This window comes from Engystomops pustulosus, chromosome 2 (assembly GCF_040894005.1).
Source record: "Engystomops pustulosus chromosome 2, aEngPut4.maternal, whole genome shotgun sequence".
Taxonomy (NCBI): domain Eukaryota; kingdom Metazoa; phylum Chordata; class Amphibia; order Anura; family Leptodactylidae; genus Engystomops; species Engystomops pustulosus.
The window spans coordinates 86,619,680-86,644,792 of record NC_092412.1 but is presented as its reverse complement, the minus strand read 5'-3'; the positions used below and the strand labels follow the sequence as shown (position 1 = coordinate 86,644,792).

Genomic DNA, 25,113 nt, shown 5'->3' with positions numbered 1-25,113 from the left:
CTATTTTCTAGCCAAGTATCAAAGCACACTACTATGCCAGATGAGATGACACTGAGTTAGTGCCTAATTGAAATCCAACCCCTACTAAATTTTCCCACTTCGGTCTTTGCTATGGATATGTGCGTCACTAAGCGCAGAACACAGCGGTCGCAAGTCTCACTACAAATTGCTCAGAATTGGCTAGTACATGCACTGCAGAAAGTACAGCCACCAGCAGATCAACCAGAAATCAAATATATAGAACGCTACTGTATGCGTAAGTAAGCTCTTTGTATTCTCCTATGGCTATTTTCTAGCCAAGTATCAAAGCACACTACTATGCCAGATGAGATGACACTGAGTTAGTGCCTAATTGAAATCCAACCCCTACTAAATTTTCCCACTTCGGTCTTTGCTATGGATATGTGCGTCACTAAGCGCAGAACACAGCGGTCGCAAGTCTCACTACAAATTGCTCAGAATTGGCTAGTACATGCACTGCAGAAAGTACAGCCACCAGCAGATCAACCAGAAATCAAATATATAGAACGCTACTGTATGCGTAAGTAAGCTCTTTGTATTCTCCTATGGCTATTTTCTAGCCAAGTATCAAAGCACACTACTATGCCAGATGAGATGACACTGAGTTAGTGCCTAATTGAAATCCAACCCCTACTAAATTTTCCCACTTCGGTCTTTGCTATGGATATGTGTGCCACTAAGAGCTAAACACAACGGTAGCAAGTCCCCCTGCTAATTCCTCACAAAATGGTACTAGATGCAAATTAAAATAAAAAAAGTAGAACGTTATTGTAGCCCTAAGAAGGGCTGTTGGGTTCTTTGAGAATCACTCCTGCCTAACAGTAAGCTAATAGAACACCCTAACGCTTTCCCTGACCAGCAGCAGCTCTCTCCCTAGCGGCATCCAGACACAGAATGATCCGAGCAGCGCGGGCAGCGGCTAGTCTATCCCAGGGTCACCTGATCTGGCCAGCCAACCACTGCTATCGACGTGTAAGGGTACCACGTCATGCTGGGTGGAGTGCAGAGTCTCCTGGCTTGTGATTGGCTCTGTTTCTGGCCGCCAAAAAGCAAAACGGCGGGAGCTGCCATTTTCTCGAGCGGGCGAAGTATTCGTCCGAGCAACGAGCAGTTTCGAGTACCCTAATGCTCGACCGAGCATCAAGCTCGGACGAGCATGTTCGCTCATCTCTATCTATAATGGCTTTAGGTCCAATCAAATGGATTATGATGGACATTATAGAGAGGTAATGTAACATTTCGCCATCAACCTCTGTCCGTGGAGTATGACTGAGGAGACGATGATTGTGTCGCTTACTAAAACACTGTCAGTTTAGGTTAACTGGCTGTTTGGATAAATTATCACCACACACTTCTCTGTCTGTAACTGGGCTCTGGTTCATTGATAGTTAACCTGCTATGATTTACAGCTTCTCCCTTTACTCACATTACTCCCTTGCTCAGTGTTTTGTTCTGGCCTAATCTCTGGTGAGTTCTGCTCACCCCTTTAAAGGTGCTGGCTATAGAAGTTTCTTAGTTAGTACCCATGCACACAAACATGTAGAGACTGTATTAAAACATCCATATATGGCTGTATATATGGGCATATGCATTCCAATGGGCAATATGGCCATCCATGTACATGGCCGCGTTGTCAACCGTACCGTACTGTGAGCGGGACATATTAAAATATAGAGCACATCCTATTTTCCACCGTATTTCCTTTCCGTATGGCACATAGATGTCAATAGGAACGTAGAAAATACAGGCTAAACATGTGCAATATACCAAACCAGTGGGAGGTGAATTCTGTCAGTCACTGTATTTTATACGGATACAGTATGGATACAGTGCCATACGGTGCATTACGTTGCCATACGGTTGCAATATGTCCCGTATTTATGGTCGAAATACAGCTGTGTATATAGAACTGAAAAGACCATATGGTCATGTGCATGAGGCCTTAGCTTTATAGTATTCTTGTTATCCTGGTCTCTGTCTCCTGGTATTCTGACCTTAGGCTTGTGATATGGCTATTCACTGCACTTGCCCTCTTGGCATAAAGAGGGTTTAGTCGTAGGGCCCACTTTCTCTGTTTCTAAATCTTTTCCCAGACCCTGCATTACATGTACTTATATGACTATAGGGCATGGATGTAGGCAGAAACATATTATTTAGCTTTTCACTGAATCTGTGTCTCACCAACAACTCCTTTTTGTGAAACATAATATGACACCTCTGTGAGCTGCAGTTCATCTAGCTCCAGCAAGATGGATTAATGAGAGATGAGATAGTAATGAGAGACAATATAGTAAGTGACAGTTAAGGACAGGGAAGTGAGAGGAGGGACGGAGACAAGTAAGAGAAAACAGAAGCCTTTTTATTCATTATAAAAAGTATTAACATTTTTATGTCAGAGTGCATAGTGCAAGACTCATTTCATTCATCCTTTTAAAATTCATGCTTAATATTTCTATTCTATAAGTAAAAAGATTTTATTTTGTTAGATAGTTGGAGCATTGTGCTGAAAACATGAGACGTATTATAGAGATTTAATTTTATAAGAAAGGACATAAATAGTCCCTTACATAACTGTGTTGTCTTGTAATGTAGCATAAATGCATATAAAGACTGCTAAAATTGACCTCTCTGTTTGTTCATTTTCTAAGGCTTTTTTGTTAGTTTTAGGATTAGTGCTAGAGTTTAAATATGTCCTCCAGTTTTAGAAAAGCTGATTATAGCTGCTCTTCATTCTGGCTAATTTATAGTGGTTTTGAGTGAATAATATATCATTTTTTATAGTATTGTAATGCATTTGCACTGTATTATTTTATATCATATTAAAAGCCTCATTATAAAGTGTCTCCTCATTAGCATGTTACCATAGTTGTAGTGTTTTATGTATCTTAATTGCCAGGATGTATAAAAAGATCAGATATTCCAATGTCAACAAATGTTATCCATTCATTTATATGCAGGAGAGCAGAGCTGAGAATTAGTGAAGACTTTAATCAAAGCCTTCCTCTCCTAATGGTCATTAAATCTAAAGCACAGGTTGACTCACATAGTGCAGCCACAACACATATATCTTTTTATCATTGTTCCTGAAGCCTATAAAATGAACAGAGATTTGGAGTGTAGTTGTACACATGACACAACTGTTATAGGAAGATGATATACGCAAAAGACAGGCGCTGAACTAACTGCAACTACAAAATGTGCAGCAAGCCCCTTTAACCTTCAAGTCCAAAATCTTCAGTTTTTTTGTGTTTCTGCTTTTCACTCCTTCCACAAGCCATAATTTTTTATTTATTTGTTTACAAAGATATATCAGGGCTTGTTATCTGCAAGACGAATTGTAATTTCTGGTGCCACCATGTAATATTCTGGACCATGTACTGAGAACTGGAAATTAAATCTGAATGAGGTGGAACACAGTTGTGCCATATTTATGGGCTTTATATTTACGGCTTTCAATCGAGATGACATGTTTCCTATATTGCAGCAATACTAAATTTATATTTTAATGCAAAAACCTTGCATTAAAAAAATGCCTTGCATCCCCAGTTTTTGACACCCTTAACTTTTCCTACTATAGTGTAAGGAGCTGTGTAAGGTGTCATTATTTACAGGATGGGATGACCTTCTCAGCGATACCATTTTGAAAACTGTATGACTTTTTATGCAAAATGTTATTGGAAGCAAAATGGTGAAAAAGTGGTGATTCGGACATTTATATACTATTTTGCATTACAAGGTTTACTGCCAGAAATATTTGTTTCTATATTTTGATAGATATTGGCAATATCGAATATGTTTATGAATTTAGTTATTTAGTTATTTTTATATATATTCTAGGAAAAAGGAGATTAGCATTTTTATTTATAAATTTTTCCATATTTTTTAAATGTATTAATTCATTTATAACGGGATATCTGTCGCAATATCTGCTGACCGTGGCAGTTACCGGCAAGATCAGCTTTGTGATACAGCTGATGCTCATGGACTGAGCACTCTGCAAATACCCCTTTACAACTGTCCAACATATATTTATGTTGGTCGGTCATAAAAGGGTTCATATTCAGTATCTACTGACAGAGAATTTCCCACTCAATCTAAACCTCTGGTTTGTGGCTCTGTAGAGACACAGAGGGTTGAATTATTATCACCTTTCAAACGGAAAACTGGCAGGGTTTTTTTGTTTTTCCCTTTCTGTGCCTCAATTATGAAGTGTCAATGTCCCAATATCGGTCAGCCACCATTGCTCTTAGCCTGCCTCCTGCCCCAGGTATATAACAAGCCCCCTGTCCCCAGTATATAGCTAGCCAGCCCGCAGTATATAGCCTGCCTCCTGCCCCAGTATATAGCCTGTCTCATGCCCCAGTATATAGCCTGCTTCATGCCCCCAGTATATAGCATGCCTCCTGCCCCAGTATATATCCTGCAGCCAGCCCCTAATATATATCCTGCCTCTGGTTCCCCCAGTATATAACTGCAGGCCCGGCGCCAGCACCCGGCTAACCCGGGCAAGTGCCGGGGCCCCGGGGTACTGGAGGGGCCCACTCGGGTCCCCGGATCTCCCCGGGTCAGCAGGACATCTGCCCCACTGCCCGGGAGATTCCTTCCCTCTCTCATCGTGATCTGTGTCCTCCGGACACACATCGCGATGAGAACATGTGCAGTCACTCACTGCTTTCCCCGGGAGGAGCTGCAGCATGAGAGGTTGAAGGACCTGTGATGACGTCATGGTTACATGACCTGCCGGGGAAAGCAGTGACCACACAGAGAGAGCTGCATCAGTGAGGTGAGGGGGAGACTTACAGGGGCCAGGGAATATACAGGAGGAGGAGGGGGGGGCAGTGTGTATACAGGAGGAGGAGGGGGGGCAGTGTGTATACAGGAGGAGGAGGGGGGGAAGTGTGTATACAGGGGGAGGGGGCAGTGTGTATACAGGGGGAGGGGGCAGTGTGTATACAGGAGGAGGAGGGGGGGCAGTGTGTATACAGGGGGAGGGGTGGCAGTGTGTATACAGGGGGAGGGGTGGCAGGGTGTATACAGGAGGAGGGGTAACAGTGTGTATACAGGAGGAGGGGGGCAGTGTGTATACAGGAGGAGGAGGGGGGCAGTGTGTATACAGGAGGAGGGGGGGCAGTGTGTATACAGCAGGAGGGGGGGCAGTGTGTATACAGGAGGAGGGGGGGCAGTGTGTATACAGGGGGAGGAGGGGCAGTGTGTATACAGGGGGAGGAGGGGCAGTGTGTATACAGGAGGAGGGGGGGCACTGTGTATACAGGGAGGGGGGTGGCAGTGCGTATACAGGGGGAGGGGTGGCAGTGCGTATACAGGGGGAGGAGGGGCAGTGTGTATACAGGAGGGGGGATGTGTACACGGGGATGGGGGGGCAGTGTGTCCACCCGGGGGAGGGGGGGGGTGCAGTGTGACTACTGGAGGGCGGCCCATAAATGGGCCCACTAGAGTTCTGTCGCCCAGGGGCCCACTAAAGCCTAGAGCCGGCCCTGTATAACTGGTCAGCCAATCCCCAGTATATAGGATGCCTCCTGCCCCAGTATAAAGCTTTCATCCGGCCCCCACCAAGTATATAGCCAGACCACTGCCACCCTGTATATAGCCTGCATCCTGCCCCCAGTATATAGCTAGTGAGCTAGCCCCTAGTATATAGGATGCCTTCTGCCTGATTATATAGCTTGCATCCTGTCCCCAGTATATAGCCAGTTAACCACCAGCATATAGCTTGCCTCCTGCCCCCAGTATATAGCCTGCCTCCAGTATATAGCCTGCCTCCTGCCCCCAGTATATAGCCAGCCAGCCCCCAGTATATAGCCTGTCTCCTGTCCCCCTGGTATATAGCTAGTCATCCAGTCCCCAGTATATAGGATGCCTCTTGCCCCAGAATAAGCCTGCATCCTGCCCCAAGTATATAGCCAGCCAGCCCTCAGTATATATCCTGCCTCGTGCCCCCAATATATAGATAGTAAGCCAGCCCCCAGTATATAGCATGTCCTCTGTTCACAGTTTATAGCCTGCCCACAGAATAAAGCCTGCATGTTGCCCCCCACTATGTAGCCAGCCTGCTGCCGCCTAATATATAGCCTGTCTCCTGTCCTCCAGTATATAGCCAGCGAGCCCCCTGCACAGCACATAAAAAAGACTCTGTCCTCACCTTTCCACAGGTTCTCTTCTTGCTGCCCGTCCACGACCAGCGCAGGTCCTCAGGGCATACTGACCTACTGATGTCAGCCACTTGCTGAAAGAATAGTGTGTGCACCGCCATCATACATGGCCTTAAAAAACTGTATGTGGAAATGTGAAAAAATGTGTACTGTGCACTAACAATTGAAAGAAGAGTAATAATAAATCAACCCCATTATTTTTCCTTTGTTGTAATACAGGCACAAGACATAGTCAGGTAAAGCACTGTTTTTTGTAGGTGGCAGCCATGTTTTTACTAGGAGTCAGCCAAATCCCTATTTGATGTGAAGGTCATCAGGGGGAATGCCCTGGGTGTATAGCTTACATATCAAAACACAAGGTGGGGGAATTTATCACTATTTTCTGCATGTTGAGTGTCTTTTTACCCTTAATCCATGGTGTCCCTTTTTTGCATCCAATTTTTCGTATACCTGGCTTTAATGCAAAATATGTGGCTTTTCTTGTGCCTACAAATCTGCATATCCCTAGAGTTTCAAAGTAGGAAATGAGATTTCACAGCAAAATATACCCAAACAGTCACAAATATTGGGGCAGATTTACTTACCCGGCCCTGTCATGATCCCGCGGTGCATTGTCCGTCGAGGATTCGGGTCTGCTGCAATTCACTAAGGTCATGCATCCAATTTCCTGCATGTGTCGCTTCCGCGCTGAGATCCGACAGAGTAGTCCGAATCCGTTGGGTTGTCCGACGTCCACGCCCCTGATTTCTGTCTCATGCCGGCACCGATGCACTACAATCCGATCGCGTCCGCCAAAAACCTGGGGCAATTCGGTGCAAAATGGAAATATTCGGGAAACCCGACGGAATCACTGTCCGCGGACTCTTAGTAAATGTGCCCCACAGTGTATTTAGAAGTTGTGCAGTTTAATCTGTGACATTTGGGGCACAAATCCTAATGATTACTGTGACAATATTAGTAGCGGCAAGGTTCATTGCACTTTGCTCAAATGTCACAATAAACACTGCAATAATCAAAGTGCAAGAAACGAATTGCATTAAAAAAAACAACAAAAAATTTGACGAACACAGTGATAAATCCCCTCTTCCCCCAAGATCTTTAAAAACTGGGTGAAATGCACCACTTCTTTTACAAATCTGTGAAACCCCCCTCCCCTGTAATATTTATGGAAATAAAATGTAGTTTATGAATAAATTAATATTTCAATATTTCAAACATCATAGAGAACTAAAGACTTTTTAAATGACAAATATAATAAATTTTTTGTGCTTGTTACTTTTTTTTTGTAAAAATACCAAACCGAGTCACAGTTATATGATTTCTGGTATTAGGATAATAAATTACAGGAGTATTATCGACTTTTATACCAATAAAGTAAATGTAAGCTCAAGACTTATCCTTTGTCATCTCCTATTATTTTTTTGAATTTTCTATCCGCTTTCAAATCACTGCAGTGGGGAATTGTTGTTGAAGGATTTACTAGTTTGTGTCACCTCAAATGGCACTTCAGAGATTTACCTAGTTTGTATTATTTTTCTGTTCCTTGCTGTTAAAAGTATGGATTTTTCTACCATTAAACTATTCTAAACATTCAACAGAAAATAGAAAAGAGCCACAGGACATTTTTTATCTGAACTCACTATCTGACAATTTGAAGTGACTCCCTCCCCCCACAAACACACGTAAGCATTATACAAGTGCAAAAAGCCATTATTTAAAAATGCTTACCACTGTACAGTCACATGGCATTTTTACACAGTATTTCTATTTGGCAGAAATAAAATAGTAAAAAGAAATATTTTAATAATTCTATTTTTGGACACTAACGAGTAAACAATGTTACTATAAAGGGGGTTATCTATTCTAAGACTATTCTGAAAGAATGGGAACTTCCTCATAGATTCACGCACCTTGACTGTGATAATCTTCTTAGATTTTTATCCATGACCTTCTAAAATCAATGTTTAAAATTATTCTATCTGTGAAGCAAATTGCTCTTCCTGGTCGCAAAATGTAATGTCCCATTCAATGTACAAGGAAGCTTGAAAAAATTTCAAATGCAGTACAATTCAGAAAAAAAGTAGTTGTGCCATTTCCTTTTGGCTTTAGCTTTGAAGTCCAAGTGACACATTACATTTAATATTTGCGTGAGTTTGTTACTGAGGTGTCAACTATTTTTAATTCTATGTTTCAATAACTTTGAAAATCTTTTCACTATTAATTATCATCCCATTCTGATTGCCATAATGTTTTTATACTTAAGTGTATGGAGCTGTGTAAGATGTCATGATGTTTCATTTGCATCATTTTAGGAACTGAAAGAGCTTTTCCTTACTTTAAATTCAAATTTCAATGGGTGTCAAAACAACAATTTGGATGTTATGCCACAAGCTGTACAGTCTTCACTGTATGAGATAATGATTTTTTACCTTCTGATAGACTGGGTGAACTAGGGTAAAAGGGTTTCTTTTAAAATTATTCTTTAAAGTGGGTGTTAGAATCCTAGGGGGTCTGAATGCTTATACAATATACTACATTCCAACTGGGTTGCATTACATTGCCAATATGGTGCACCTCCGACAGGGAAGATCCCCATTAAATATGGAAGCACACATGCATTGCCATTTACATGTCATGGTCATCCAGCAGGATGTTAGAAATTTTAACCATTCAACAATAACTGTGATCTTTTCCTTAGAACCTTTCAAAGTGATATCTAAAGAAGTGATTTTATTGCAATCAAAGTTGGTTGAAAAAGTGAGATTAATGTTAATGAAATTTATGTACTGCAAAGACTCAATTAATATTGTCTTGTCATAATCCCAAAAAAAGATCAAACCATCTTTGGATCTTCTGTACCACTTTAGAGATGAATTGAACAAAGGCAACTCATCTTTTTACTTAAAATATTCTACTTGCTTTACAGAACATACATGATATCTCTAAATACATGTTCCTGTTTGAGACTTGACATAGCCTTTCTTGCACACTTAACACCTTAAAATATTGATGTTCCAATTTCACCACAATACTATTAATCCACAAATACAAAGCGTATGTATAGATCATCCAACAATTGCAGCAGAACTGCACAAAACATACTCCTGAGAATGTCAGTATAAACAGTAGTCAAGCCCCATATTTCTAGATAAAACTTCTCGTAGTGAGTTAGTAAAGAAAAACCATAGGAATTTCATCCACCAAAGCAGAACCATGTCGGTTTTTCTTGTTCTTCAACTGTACACCCAGCGACTGTTTTATGGCTCTTTTCTGAAGTGCGGCTAGATTAATTACTGCTCCAAAGGATTTGATAAATCCACTTGTGCTGGTAATTAATCTACCAATGGTTCTCTGATGAGAAATAGCAGTCGCTGCACAATCACAATCAGGGCTTGATAGAAAGTTTTAGCAGCATTCTACAAGACATCTATCACTACACAATTCATAAATCCCATTTTTTAAAACTCAGCTTTAATTTTCAGTTTAACTGACATTATGCCTTCTTATTGCAGTTATCAAGAAGCCTCATTCCAAGTTGCTGGATTTTAGATATAGTTCATTACTAGTTTTCAATGCAATGACAATAAAAAAGTAATAAAGCAAATTATAATGCATGAAAAATGCTAATAATGTAAAGCTATATTTTTAATAAAAAGCCACTAAATTTTAACATTTTAAAACTGATAGACATCTGACAAACAGGAAGAACAAATACATGCAACTCCAGGCTGTACTCATGTCTGCAGTACTGCAGGTAATGTAAACATTTCAGTTTTCTATTCTGGAGATCAACAATAATCTAACAGAGGTATAACAATAACCAAATGGCAATAGTAAGCAGAAGTCCATCACATTGCAATTGGCTTGTCCTACAATAAAAAGGGCACTGGTCTATAAATATTGTGGAGGATATTTACCAGGCCCTCTGGGCCACGTCAGTGGTGTAGAAACCTTGAAATAATCGCAAATGCTAGTTTGTTGCTAGCACTTGCGATTATTTACCCCAATCTGTCACTTTCATGCCATTGGGGTATGAAGCAGCGTAAGGGAGGGGGGGGAGCGTTACTGTCCCCACAGCTGCACACGTATTCCAGTCGGCAAATTTTCACATGTGCCAGAAATAAACGCTGTGCAGGACTCGAAGGCTGAAGCCTCTTGATGTATCGGGCCGCAAAAGAGCAGTGGCTGGGCTATCATTAGAAATTTTCAAATCAAATTCATAACATATATAGTACAATCATACAATGAATAGATTAAAAATATTAACAATACTTTATTGTTTCCCATCATCCATGTAAAAGTTCTAAAAATAGCCCATATGCTGTATCATTTGCAAAGATGTTGACATAGAGATAAACTGAAGTGCCACTCTTGCTTATGAAGTTGTGGATCATTTTACTTTTCCCAAACATATATTATCTCAATCAGTTAAAACCCCCAAAACAATTTTGCAAGGTTTACATGATCAACACATCTAGGTGCTCTGGCAGTCTTAGATGTACTCAAGGTGATGTGGAATAACTAAGCCCCAACACTTTTGGCATTGAAATACCAAGTCAACAATGAACATCATGGTACGTGGATACAAGGAGTCAAACCAGGTTAAGTATACTTTTTTGTTTTGTCAACCCCTGCTTGGGCATAAGGTTACCTTGAAACACATTTAACTATAACATAAAAAATAGCAAAGTAGCCTTTCACTAATTGCGCTACGCATTGTCCAATGCTTTAAAGGCCTAAACTATCTTATTGTAAATTGTAGAAAAGCTCACTCTGCTCTACTAATGTTGTCACAATGTCATAGGTATGCATTCCTATGTATATTGTAAAGTCCTAAATAATCCTTACTCACCTGGCAGACGTCCTATCAGTATTATGGATTTATATCACTAAAGCAAAAAAATCCACCAAAAAGCTTCCATTCATTATGTACAGTGCAGACTTATGATACAACAGTAGATTTATTTCCATACCAACAAAGAGATTCCATTCAATGTCCAAATCAGCCTGATTGGCCAGACATCCCTTCATCACGTTGAGACAGTAGTTGGTACAAGGCTTCAAATAGGGCATCCCACTGCAGTATGGACAATAGAGCATCTTCAATAATGCTCGCAGACATCCTGAATTTGGGCTAAGCTGCAAAGATAGAAAAATGTAGTTGGTACAATGCATCGAATCAGGCTTCCCATAGCAATATGCACAATACAGCATCTTTAGTAAGTCATGGAGATTCTTAGAGCTGCAAAGATAGAAAAATGGGACAAACTTTTTTTCTTGAAAGTATTTACACATAGTGAAAGATTTGTTCATGTACTCTGTATCTATTTCATTGTGAATAGTGAAGCCAAATCCAATTTTTAATTCCTGTACTGGATTTGTTAGCAGCTTATGCTATTACCAATTTTCACCGCTGTCCTCTCAATTCAATGTTTAAAGGTTTTTCCAAAAAAAAACCTTCTCCAAGGGAGTTTTGTTTATAAGCCGTTCTACTCTACTCCAAAGTAGAACATGGTTTGTTGTAGTTTAACTTTCAAGTACAGATGCAACCTGCAACCGCATGTAATTATTGCTGTCAGGACGTGATTTATTCTGGCACTCGAAGGGGAACTTTCAATTTGAACTTGAGAATACGTTCTAATATCCATTTGTTTTTTTTGATTGAAATTTGTAAACTCTTGATAATTGGCTCGAAATTTATTTAACAGTTCTCAGATCCTCCATTTAGACAATGGTTTTCTGCTATTTGTGATAAGAGTTTCAAAAGGACTAGCAACAAAAAATGAAGTAGGCAGAGATCTCAGAATTATTTAATAAGCTTTGACTTTTATCTCCATATTATTTTATTTCCAGCCCCCCCCCATGAATATGTGATCTTAAGATAACACATAAAGCTGATGTGTGTGTGTCAGCTAAAGGAATCTGTACTGTCACATTTACAATAACAAAATTTAACAAAATTTACAATAACAAAATCACCTTGAGAAAGGCAGCAATGTTTGACTTGCTGAGGGGAATTACTGAGGTAGAAGAGAAATGAGAACCATGACAGAGACACCTGTTTGTGACTTTCAACATCTTTGTCAAGGTTCTCATTTACCCCTTCCACATGAATTCTTTTTTAGAATGTTTGTGGCTAATTGAAGAGAAATCAGCTCCCTCTTTTCCTCCTCCTTCATGCTGTAGGCGTGGCTCTGGAGTGCACTTATGAATATTTTGGACTCAGCAATCAGGAATATGGAGATAGGAGGAGGATTTGCATATATGATGAGATTTGGGAACAAAATGTGTAAGTTCAAATGCATAAGTAGAAATAATGTAGGGACGGTTGCACTAGTTTCTAATAGCAGTTTCTAAAAATGTGTTTATTTATTTACATATATACAAATTCTGTGGGGTTTAATATGTGAGTGGTCCCCTACTTAAGAACACCCAACTTACAGAAAACCCCTAGTTACAACCGGACCTCTTGTAATTGGTAATTTACTGTACTTTAGCTCTAGGTTACAATAAACACCTGTTACAGTTATCACAGGTGTCTGTAATTAAGCTTTATTGTTATTCCTGGTTCTTATGACAATCCAACATTCTTAAAATCGAATTGAGACCAAAAGAAATTGTCTGGAGTTACAATTATAAAATATACAGTCCCGACTTACATACAAATTCAACTTAAGAACAAACCTACAGAACCTATCTTGTATGTATCCTGGGGACTGCCTGTACTGTCAATTAAAAACAATGCCCCATTCTATTTTGTTGTAGTTAAGAGCAGTTATTTGCACTTGAAATTTTGCACAGCCACCCCCTCTGACTTGGGAAACGTCAAAGACCATGCACTTTCAGCCATGCACCTTCCAATTATTTGCCAACAAAATACTCAACAATCTAAGCACCAAACTACAGGAGCCATTGTCTATTGTGGCAGTTAACCTTGCAGCATGAAGCAACAAATCACAGCTCAGTTTCTTTATTGCTACAAGTCATTAATATGAGCTCTGATTGGTTGTTACTGAGACAAGCAGAGCAGAGAGAAGCAAGAATTTTAGACATGAAAACAAGAGCTGCTTCCGCAAGGGCCACTGAAACATCTCAGCTTGTAGATAACTAAAGGCAGAATAATACATAAATGGTAGAAACTTGTGGACAGAGTGAAGGATTGTAGTTTGAAATTGGTTTTAGCTTAATTGGTTTTGTTCCTAATGTTTCAGCCACAAACAGTGGATGAATTTACATGGAGCCTTTATGATGGCATATGGAGTCTTATATTATAGAGCATGTATACTGCCATATGGTGCCTAATTACCATTACCATAAGTTATTACAGAGGTCTTCTCCTGGGAAGATACACAACCTACAGTAAACAAGAAATTGACTCATGTCTAAAATCATTGGTGTATAGGAACCCATAATTTAGATACAACACAGAAATTGTTGGTGCCATATATCAGTTGTGTGAATCTTCTAATCTTAATCTGATATCAAAGTATACAAACAACTACTTACTTTAACAAGATTTTTGGTCATTAAACAGTTGGTCTAATGTGTCATCATATACAGTAGTTAATATTTTCCTTTTTAAATGTAGTAAACATTTTGATTTTATGTTGATTTTACCTATGGATGGATATAAACACACTGCTGGGTATCTAAACTTTAGAAGCATTAAGTAATTGCGATTTGAAGTAAGCTATTATAATTTTTATAATATCCTAACTGATTAAGTAATTTTGCTGTGTACACTGAGAGAAATGATTTAGCAATGAGCTGCTGAGAGAGGTAGAAGGGGAAGGGAACATTAATTTATAAACCACCAACACCTCTTTCTTTATGCCGTTTAAAACAGCAACACTTTATTTGTTAACTTGATAAACAATGCAAGTAAAATTGATAGTACTCTTACTTTGGATCAGTCCTTTTAAGAGAATAAATTACATGTTTTCGGCTTTCCACACTGCAGCAGGGCTTAGTTCACTGTGGCAAAGGCTGTTAATGCCTCGGTGAACTAAGGCAGGAATAAGTAGCAGCCAACGGAGCCGGAAGGGGCTTCTGTAACGTAGGCAGGAGCCTCAGAGGCTCATTAGCATTTTAAAATGGCATTTTTCATGACAAATGAGCCAATAACAGCTAAATGAAGAATGGATCCTGTTTAAGGGGGCACATGCCGGTGTGTAATTATGCTTGGGTTCGAACCACTAAATCCATTTGGTTGATTTCTTTTAAAGTGACCCAAGAAAAAAACACGGCCCTGTGCTATAGTTTGAATTGTCAGGCATTGGTCAGGGGCAGCAAATTGTAAGCTTACTGACTTTTATATTCATCTTATACAAGCTTATTTTTAAGTATATGGTCGCGCACCACATTTGGATTTCCCCCTTCCTCAGTTACAAATTGCATAAAACTGTATAGAAAAACATACACAACACCCTGATAAGAAGACCACTGCTTAAAGGTCTTTGGGGTTTTCAATCCTATCAGGCTGAAAATGAAGGTAACATGTACTTTGCGCAAGTGATGGATAAGTTACTAGCCTCAGCATTAATACTGTTAAGGTTTGGAGGACGTCCCAAACAGCACTCTAACTGCAGCAAGGAAAGGATTGTCACATGACCTATGCAATGTAAAGGTCTAAACACAAGACGACCGAGGTAATGGTCAAATGCATGTGTCGCCACCAGGGGAAAAAAAGAAATGAAAGCCCTGGCGGTGTAGGGTACTCAACGGAGTGGGTGTCACTCCAAAGGAGTAAGTGCAATCATTGCAGTTAAAGGAAAATAGTTACCAAATATGTGTAGGTGATCTCAGGGAGCCCGGAGGATGCCCCACGCGTATCGCCGCAAATCGCGGCTTCCTCAGGGGTGCCCAAATGAGGCGGCGTCTATGTTTAAATACCTGAGATGTGAGTGGGATCCCGCACGGCCGGTGTGCGGCTCGGGTGTCATGGCGGCACCCATGCGGTCACGTGCTCGGCTGAGCACGTGATCCAGAAAACGTCACATCCGGTGACGTGGGTCCTTATGACCGCGCATGCGCACTCGCGTAATACGGACAGTCATGGGAGTAAATGAAGGTATTATATTCTACTATTGTGCAGATTGTGCCTAGGAGTATTTAAGAACGTGAAAAATGTAAGAAAAGGGGAAAAAAAGGGGGGAAAAAATGGGAAAAAAATAACCGTGAGAGAATCTTTGTGAAGCTATAGACGCGAAGTATTGGCAGTAAGGCCATACCAATGAAATGTGGACGGTAAGTCAGTAGAGATATATATTCTTTGGAATGTTAAAAACAGTATTGTGGGGAAAGCTTGACCCTTAATAAAGTGCATGGAGAATGATGAGCAATTAGATAAATAAATGACTAAAGTGACAGTGCAGCAGCAAAAACAGAAATTGCAGCAGGACACACAATGCATAAATTTATATCCCTAAAAACCATATAAAACCGTAAAGAAACCTTGGAGTAACCTAAAAGGAGCCTAAAAGGCCAAAAAGAAAAACAAATGTGCATACATAATATAATCTGGACAAATATCGAAGTCCTTATGGACCCACTCACACACCCAATACATACCCGCATGGGCCCATGCACAGACACACCAACATGCACACACAGCCGACCGAGAATAATAAGAGCCGTGTAATAAGTTGGGAACAGACACCCTAGTCCCGTTTAGGGGTAATGGATATGGTAGATTTCTTTTTCTTCTCATGTGTGTCACGGAGGACCGGACCAGAGGGACAGAAGAGTCGAGGAACGGAGTTTTAGGAGGTTTTGTCTGTTGAGACATGTAGAGTAAATAAAATATTAACAAAAGAAAAAACAAGACGAACATATGGGGAGCCGGGCCGTGATAAAAAGGGGAAAGAAGAAAGAGAAGGAAAGAAAGAGTGAAAGAGAGAGAAAGGGAGAAAAAAACAAAAGAATGGGGAAGGGGGGTAGGGGAAGGGGAGGGAAAGAAGGGGAAGCAAAAAAGGGGAAAAAAGGAAGAAAAAGGAAAAAGAAAAAAGGGAAAGAGGGAACAGGGAAAAAAAAGGCAGGCGAGGGAGAGTAGGAAAGAGGGGAGGGAAGGAGAAGAGGGGCAGGGGGGAGGGGAAGGGTAAAAGGAAAAGGGGGGGAAGAAGGAAAAAGGGGTTCCAAAGTGAATGGAGGAGAAATAATGAACGTGCCCTGGGTGAAAGAGTCACAACTGGAACGGGACAGGTGAAGTGTGGGGAGTGCCGAGCCATAAGTGAATGGCCTGGAGTGAGAAGTGGGGAAGGGGATCCCAAAAAGGGGGGGGGGGGAGAAGGAGAAAGGGACGTGAAAACAGTGAAGCATACGTGAAAAAATACGAGTAAGGGTCAAGAGGAACACCAGAAGATGACCAAAAGTGAAAAAAAAAAAAAAAAAGGTGTGGAAGTGTAAAGTGAAAGTGCAGTGAAAATATTAAATAACCATGCCTGTGATGGAAATCGATAGTGGTTAACATAAAATACTCACTTCTTATAAAAGCCAGAAAATAGCAGGTCTTCATTCATACCATGTGGAGCCACGGAACTCAAATTGAAGATCCACTTTGCCTCCAAGCGTAGGAGAGCTGACGTGATCTCACCACCCCGTATATTTGGTTGAACCTTATCCAGGCCTATGATCTGTAGGCCTGCAGGGTTTCCCCGATGGATTTGGAGGAAGTGTTTCGCCACGGTGGAAAGCTGTTTGCCATTGGACAGATCTTGTGTCGCATTATTGATGGTAGAGATATGCTTCTGAATTCTCTTACGTAACTCCTGACCCGTTTGCCCCACATAGAGTTTGGGGCACGGGCAGAGCAGACCATAGATAACGTTACGGGTACGGCAATTAATGTATGACCTTAATTGTATGCTCCTAGAGTTGGTTGGATTCACAAAATTTGTACCACGCAACACTAGGGGGCAAACTGTGCAATTACCACAAGGGTAGGAACCCGTCAGCCGCTGGCCTCGTCCCAGTGGTGTGCACGGCCTCTGAAAATGACTTCTAGTCAGACTGTCCCGTAAATTTCTGGCCCGTCTGGCTATCATCCTGGGATTGGTGGTAATATGTAGTTCTAATCTCGGGTCGCTTTGGAGGATACCCCAATTTTTTTGTAGCAATTTGTATATGTCTGGCCACTGATTGTGGTATGCTGTTATAAGGCAAGGTTTGCCATCTGAGGCTCTGGGCTTAGATGCAAAAGTGTCTTTTCTGGGGGTTTGGTTTGCCCGCATGTAGGCCCTAGAGATTACTTTTTTGGGGTAAGCTCGTTCCTCAAAGCGTCGGGTGAGCTCTTCTGCATGTCGTGAAAATTCTTTTTGTGTAGTACAGTTCCTTTTGACCCGTAGAAATTGTCCGATCGGGATTCCGTTCTTCAAATGGCGGGGATGGAAACTCTGGTAATGTAGCAGGCTGTTCGTTGCAGTCTCTTTTCTGTATAGTGTTGTCTCCACATGCTTCTGGTGAATTGAGATGCGTAGATCCAGGAAATTGACCTCTGTCTGGGAAAAGACTGGAGTTAAGCGGATCTGCCAAGGATTAGCATTCAATTGTTCCACAAAGGACTGACAGGTCTCGAGCGTACCCCTCCAAAGAACGAGCACGTCAACGATGTAGCGATACCAACCGATGACGTGCCGCTGGAAAGGTCCGGATGGGTACACGCTGGTCTCCTCCCACCAACCTAAAAACAGGTTGGCGTAGGAGGGGGCACAGCGTGCACCCATCGCGGTGCCCGAGACCTGTCTGTAATATGTCCTGTCAAAAATGAAATAGTTGTGTCTCAAGACAAAACTTAAAAGATCCAGTAGAAAAAGGTTATGTCTTACATCCCCCACCTGTCCCTGTCGCATATAAAAAGCCACCGCATCTATACCAACCTCATTTAAGATGTTGGTATAGAGTGATTCGACGTCCATGGAAATAATCCAGACTTCTTCTTCTATGGTCGTCAATTCTAGTTGTTCCAACCGGTTCAATAAGTGTGTGGAATCCCGGACGTATGAGGTCAATTTCGTGACTCGTTCCTGGAGGAAGAAATCAATGTAAATGCAGGCTTTCTCTGAGAGACTGCCAATCCCCGCCACGATAGGTCTACCTGGGGGGTTCTCCAGGGTCTTGTGTACCTTCGGCAGCATGTACAAGGTGGGAGTTACTGGACTTTTTACAGTGAGGAAATCCTTTTCTCGTCGGGAAATGATACCCTGTCCCCATGCTGCCTCGATGAGTCGGTCTAATTTGGCTTTGAAAGTAATCGTGGGATCTGAAGGCAAAGAAGAGTAGTAACGCTGATTCAATAGCTGCCGTTTGGCCTCTGATATATATTGCTCGGTAGGCCACAAGACTACGTTCCCCCCTTTGTCCGCTCCTTTTATAATAAAATTGGTGTTATTACGTAAATTTGTGATTGCTTGGCGTTCGGCTCTGGTCAAGTTTTCGTGTTTCCACGGATCCTCCTTGAGTTCTTTGATGTCCCGAACCTCCGTTTGTTTCCAGCAATACAGATCTTTTTCGACTGCATGGTTCGGGACATCAAAGAACTCAAGGAGGATCCGTGGAAACACGAAAACTTGACCAGAGCCGAACGCCAAGCAATCACAAATTTACGTAATAACACCAATTTTATTATAAAAGAAGCGGACAAAGGGGGGAACGTAGTCTTGTGGCCTACCGAGCAATATATATCAGAGGCCAAACGGCAGCTATTGAATCAGCGTTACTACTCTTCTTTGCCTTCAGATCCCACGATTACTTTCAAAGCCAAATTAGACCGACTCATCGAGGCAGCATGGGGACAGGGTATCATTTCCCGACGAGAAAAGGATTTCCTCACTGTAAAAAGTCCAGTAACTCCCACCTTGTACATGCTGCCGAAGGTACACAAGACCCTGGAGAACCCCCCAGGTAGACCTATCGTGGCGGGGATTGGCAGTCTCTCAGAGAAAGCCTGCATTTACATTGATTTCTTCCTCCAGGAACGAGTCACGAAATTGACCTCATACGTCCGGGATTCCACACACTTATTGAACCGGTTGGAACAACTAGAATTGACGACCATAGAAGAAGAAGTCTGGATTATTTCCATGGACGTCGAATCACTCTATACCAACATCTTAAATGAGGTTGGTATAGATGCGGTGGCTTTTTATATGCGACAGGGACAGGTGGGGGATGTAAGACATAACCTTTTTCTACTGGATCTTTTAAGTTTTGTCTTGAGACACAACTATTTCATTTTTGACAGGACATATTACAGACAGGTCTCGGGCACCGCGATGGGTGCACGCTGTGCCCCCTCCTACGCCAACCTGTTTTTAGGTTGGTGGGAGGAGACCAGCGTGTACCCATCCGGACCTTTCCAGCAGCGCGTCATCGGTTGGTATCGCTACATCGTTGACGTGCTCGTTCTTTGGAGGGGTACGCTCGAGACCTGTCAGTCCTTTGTGGAACAATTGAATGCTAATCCTTGGCAGATCCGCTTAACTCCAGTCTTTTCCCAGACAGAGGTCAATTTCCTGGATCTACGCATCTCAATTCACCAGAAGCATGTGGAGACAACACTATACAGAAAAGAGACTGCAACGAACAGCCTGCTACATTACCAGAGTTTCCATCCCCGCCATTTGAAGAACGGAATCCCGATCGGACAATTTCTACGGGTCAAAAGGAACTGTACTACACAAAAAGAATTTTCACGACATGCAGAAGAGCTCACCCGACGCTTTGAGGAACGAGCTTACCCCAAAAAAGTAATCTCTAGGGCCTACATGCGGGCAAACCAAACCCCCAGAAAAGACACTTTTGCATCTAAGCCCAGAGCCTCAGATGGCAAACCTTGCCTTATAACAGCATACCACAATCAGTGGCCAGACATATACAAATTGCTACAAAAAAATTGGGGTATCCTCCAAAGCGACCCGAGATTAGAACTACATATTACCACCAATCCCAGGATGATAGCCAGACGGGCCAGAAATTTACGGGACAGTCTGACTAGAAGTCATTTTCAGAGGCCGTGCACACCACTGGGACGAGGCCAGCGGCTGACGGGTTCCTACCCTTGTGGTAATTGCACAGTTTGCCCCCTAGTGTTGCGTGGTACAAATTTTGTGAATCCAACCAACTCTAGGAGCATACAATTAAGGTCATACATTAATTGCCGTACCCGTAACGTTATCTATGGTCTGCTCTGTCCGTGCCCCAAACTCTATGTGGGGCAAACGGGTCAGGAGTTACGTAAGAGAATTCAGAAGCATATCTCTACCATCAATAATGCGACACAAGATCTGTCCAATGGCAAACAGCTTTCCACCGTGGCGAAACACTTCCTCCAAATCCATCGGGGAAACCCTGCAGGCCTACAGATCATAGGCCTGGATAAGGTTCAACCAAATATACGGGGTGGTGAGATCACGTCAGCTCTCCTACGCTTGGAGGCAAAGTGGATCTTCAATTTGAGTTCCGTGGCTCCACATGGTATGAATGAAGACCTGCTATTTTCTGGCTTTTATAAGAAGTGAGTATTTTATGTTAACCACTATCGATTTCCATCACAGGCATGGTTATTTAATATTTTCACTGCACTTTCACTTTACACTTCCACACCTTTTTTTTTTTTTTTTCTTTTTTTTTTTCACTTTTGGTCATCTTCTGGTGTTCCTCTTGACCCTTACTCGTATTTTTTCACGTATGCTTCACTGTTTTCACGTCCCTTTCTCCTTCTCCCCCCCCCCCCTTTTCGGGATCCCCTTCCCCACTTCTCACTCCAGGCCATTCACTTATGGCTCGGCACTCCCCACACTTCACCTGTCCCGTTCCAGTTGTGACTCTTTCACCCAGGGCACGTTCATTATTTCTCCTCCATTCACTTTGGAACCCCTTTTTCCTTCTTCCCCCCCTTTTCCTTTTCCCCTTCCCCTCCCCCCTGCCCCTCTTCTCCTTCCCTCCCCTCTTTCCTACTCTCCCTCGCCTGCCTTTTTTTTCCCTGTTCCCTCTTTCCCTTTTTTCTTTTTCCTTTTTCTTCCTTTTTTCCCCTTTTTTGCTTCCCCTTCTTTCCCCCCCCTTCCCCTACCCCCCTTCCCCATTCTTTTGTTTTTTTCTCCCTTTCTCTCTCTTTCACTCTTTCTTTCCTTCTCTTTCTTCTTTCCCCTTTTTATCACGGCCCGGCTCCCCATATGTTCGTCTTGTTTTTTCTTTTGTTAATATTTTATTTACTCTACGCACTTCCAGGTATCATTCATGGAACCCATTGATCCCATTTTCCTCCTATTGCTACATGTCTCAACAGACAAAACCTCCTAAAACTCCGTTCCTCGACTCTTCTGTCCCTCTGGTTCGGTCCTCCGTGACACACATGAGAAGAAAAAGAAATCTACCATATCCATTACCCCTAAACGGGACTAGGGTGTCTGTTCCCAACTTATTACACGGCTCTTATTATTCTCGGTCGGCTGTGTGTGCATGTTGGTGTGTCTGTGCATGGGCCCATGCGGGTATGTATTGGGTGTGTGAGTGGGTCCATAAGGACTTCGATATTTGTCCAGATTATATTATGTATGCACATTTGTTTTTCTTTTTGGCCTTTTAGGCTCCTTTTAGGTTACTCCAAGGTTTCTTTACGGTTTTATATGGTTTTTAGGGATATAAATTTATGCATTGTGTGTCCTGCTGCAATTTCTGTTTTTGCTGCTGCACTGTCACTTTAGTCATTTATTTATCTAATTGCTCATCATTCTCCATGCACTTTATTAAGGGTCAAGCTTTCCCCACAATACTGTTTTTAACATTCCAAAGAATATATATCTCTACTGACTTACCGTCCACATTTCATTGGTATGGCCTTACTGCCAATACTTCGCGTCTATAGCTTCACAAAGATTCTCTCACGGTTATTTTTTTCCCATTTTTTCCCCCCTTTTTTTCCCCTTTTCTTACATTTTTCACGTTCTTAAATACTCCTAGGCACAATCTGCACAATAGTAGAATATAATACCTTCATTTACTCCCATGACTGTCCGTATTACGCGAGTGCGCATGCGCGGTCATAAGGACCCACGTCACCGGATGTGACGTTTTCTGGATCACGTGCTCAGCCGAGCACGTGACCGCATGGGTGCCGCCATGACACCCGAGCCGCACACCGGCCGTGCGGGATCCCACTCACATCTCAGGTATTTAAACACAGACGCCGCCTCATTTGGGCACCCCTGAGGAAGCCGCGATTTGCGGCGATACGCGTGGGGCATCCTCCGGGCTCCCTGAGATCACCTACACATATTTGGTAACTATTTTCCTTTAACTGCAATGATTGCACTTACTCCTTTGGAGTGACACCCACTCCGTTGAGTACCCTACACCGCCAGGGCTTTCATTTCTTTTTTTCCCCTGGTGGCGACACATGCATTTGACCATTACCTCGGTCGTCTTGTGTTTAGACCTTTACATTGCATAGGTCATGTGACAATCCTTTCCTTGCTGCAGTTAGAGTGCTGTTTGGGACATCTTACCTTTTAGGTGAATTCTGGGGGGCCCCATTGCAGGTTGTTTGACACTATCGCATGTCAGCACCTGCTATGTTTTTTCACGAAGACAGTCTATCTGTACTCTCGTGTTTTAAATGTTTTTATTTCTTGTCCAATTGAGTTTCCTGTTTTTGTATTGTAATTTACTAATAAATATTGAAACTATTAATTAATTTTTGGCTGCTTGACATATGTTGCTTGTGCCTTTTTCATATGTTATTTGCATATGTGTAGCCGTACATATTCCCTATTATAATTGATTTAGGGTTGGATTCTGCTGCTTTTCAGCAAGGTTTGGAGGACATCTCCCGTGACAGCTGAGTGTCTGTATTATTACTTACTTTTACAAATCATGTATACTGGAGTATAAGCCAAGTTTTTCAGCACAAAATATCGGCTTATACTCGATCACCTTTCCGGCGCCCGCCACAGGTCTGTTCGATCCGGCTGGCAGCGGCAGGTCCGTGCAACATCACAGGCTCTGACTTCAGCCGCAGCTGCAATAGTATTGTTCGTGCCAGCAACCGGCGCACACTCTGATGTCAGAGCTGTGCACCGTGCAGAACTGCCGCTGCTGGACAGATCAAACAGAAGACCTGTGGGGGGCACACTTAGTTTTTTTATATGAATTGAGCAAACTGGGCTGGCTGGTTGTAAAACGGGATAGGGAGCTGCTGGCTGCAATATACTGGGGGCTGCTATATGCTGGGGGGTGGCTGGCTGTAAAACGGGGCAGGGGCTGCTGGCTGCTATATACTGGGGGTGCAGGCACTGGCTGCTATATACTGGGGGGCAGGCACTGGCTTCTATATACTGGGGGGGCAGGCACAGGCTGCTATAAACCGGTGGCAGGCACTGGCTGCTATAAACTGGGGGGCAAGCACTGACTGCTATATACTAGGAAGGCTGTGACCAATGCATTTTCCACCCTAGGCTTATGCTCTAGTCAATAGATTTTCACAGTTTTTTGTGGTAAAATTAGGGGCCTCAGCTTATATTCGGGTCAGCTTATACTCAAGTACATATGGTATATGAAAGGAGTCCACACAGGGAGCTTCTGGCTCTCAGAATACCCCTTAAATATTTGGAGTTTCCAGTAATAACTGATTGAATGGGATCTGACAGCAGTGTTCTGAATCACACCCAGAGCTTGGGGCTATGATTGATAGGTCGCTCTGCGGGGTCTAGTTACCTTGGCTGTGTGTTCTGGGAATTCTGTGTAGGTTCAATTGGAGCCAATGTGAGTTAAGTGATGGACTGCCAGGCCTATCAACTTCTGGGTCAGAGTCCAGTGCTGGTTTTACTTAGACTGGTTATACTATTGTAATGAATGTGTTTATACCTTCTCTATTCTGCTGTACCTGTATTTGACCTCTTATTTCATTTTTTACAAAGTTATCTTTGTATTTGACTCAGATATCATTGTGTCTGTTTTTATGTCTGTCTTTTTATCTCTCTCTGTTCTTTTTTCTCACTTTCTGAGCACTTACTCAGAGTATGGACTGTTGTCTAATTGTCAGCTGCAGGTTGGTGTAGTACGGACAAGTAGGCAGGGGTAGGGGGTTGTAGTTAGCTCAGGGCCTGCACCATTTCTCTACCTTGACATTTCGACTGTCTCATCCTTTTGCATCTATCATTTAAATAATTGGCAGGGCAATAATAACAACCTTTGGACTTTAATTTTCTCGATTAGATACAACTATATGGTATATGGTATGTGTATATAGCATTTGCCTTATTCTTTTTAAAAAGCTAAGAATATAATATGTAAAACAACATAAATTAGGGGCAAAATCTATTGCATGCATGGCCTGAAAGAAAGCACAAACAGAAACTAATCCAAATTTGTAAGGTTGCTTGTTTACAACAAGGTAAAACTAGAAAATAGCACAAGACAAAAATATTGTGCTTGAGATTTGTAATACAGCTCATATCTTCAGTGACCTTGTATAATATTTATTTCTAGCACAAATGTGTTGTACCTTATTTAAATTCTTTTCAAAGAGAACTGTGCCAAGTCATGTGCATACAGCTTTCTCCTTCTGAACATAAGGCCGATGTTTAGAACTCAACTGCATTCAGAAGAGCAAAAGGGCATGAAAATAATATCACTGATGTTGAGAAGGATATAAAGCAGAAAGTTGGGATTAATTGTTGATTTATTTTCACACTTTCATGTTTGTTTTTCATCATATGCACTATGGGGGATATTTATCAAGGCTTGAACACCAGTTTTTGTGCTATTTCTTCCTTTATGCCACCTCCATGCCAATTGGGCATGGAGGAGTATGAAGGGGTTCCACACAGAGGAAGATTTGGCTATAGCTTAAAGCATAGAATTGTTGATGAGCACAGCAGAGCACCACATACATCAGGAGGCTGAAACCTCCTTATATACAGTATTGGGT

General features: G+C 42.0%; 1 protein-coding gene across 2 annotated transcripts in view; it reads right to left on the bottom strand.

Annotated features, from left to right (window-relative positions):
* The window catches only part of GPC6 (glypican 6), a 458,424-nt gene that overhangs the window by 174,483 nt on the left and 258,828 nt on the right, over positions 1 to 25,113 (bottom strand). For both annotated transcript variants that reach the window (XM_072135425.1, XM_072135424.1), the window contains exon 4: positions 11,165 to 11,330. In XM_072135425.1, coding sequence (XP_071991526.1) covers positions 11,165 to 11,330 — 166 coding nt within the window. The remainder of the gene's footprint in view (positions 1 to 11,164; positions 11,331 to 25,113) is intronic.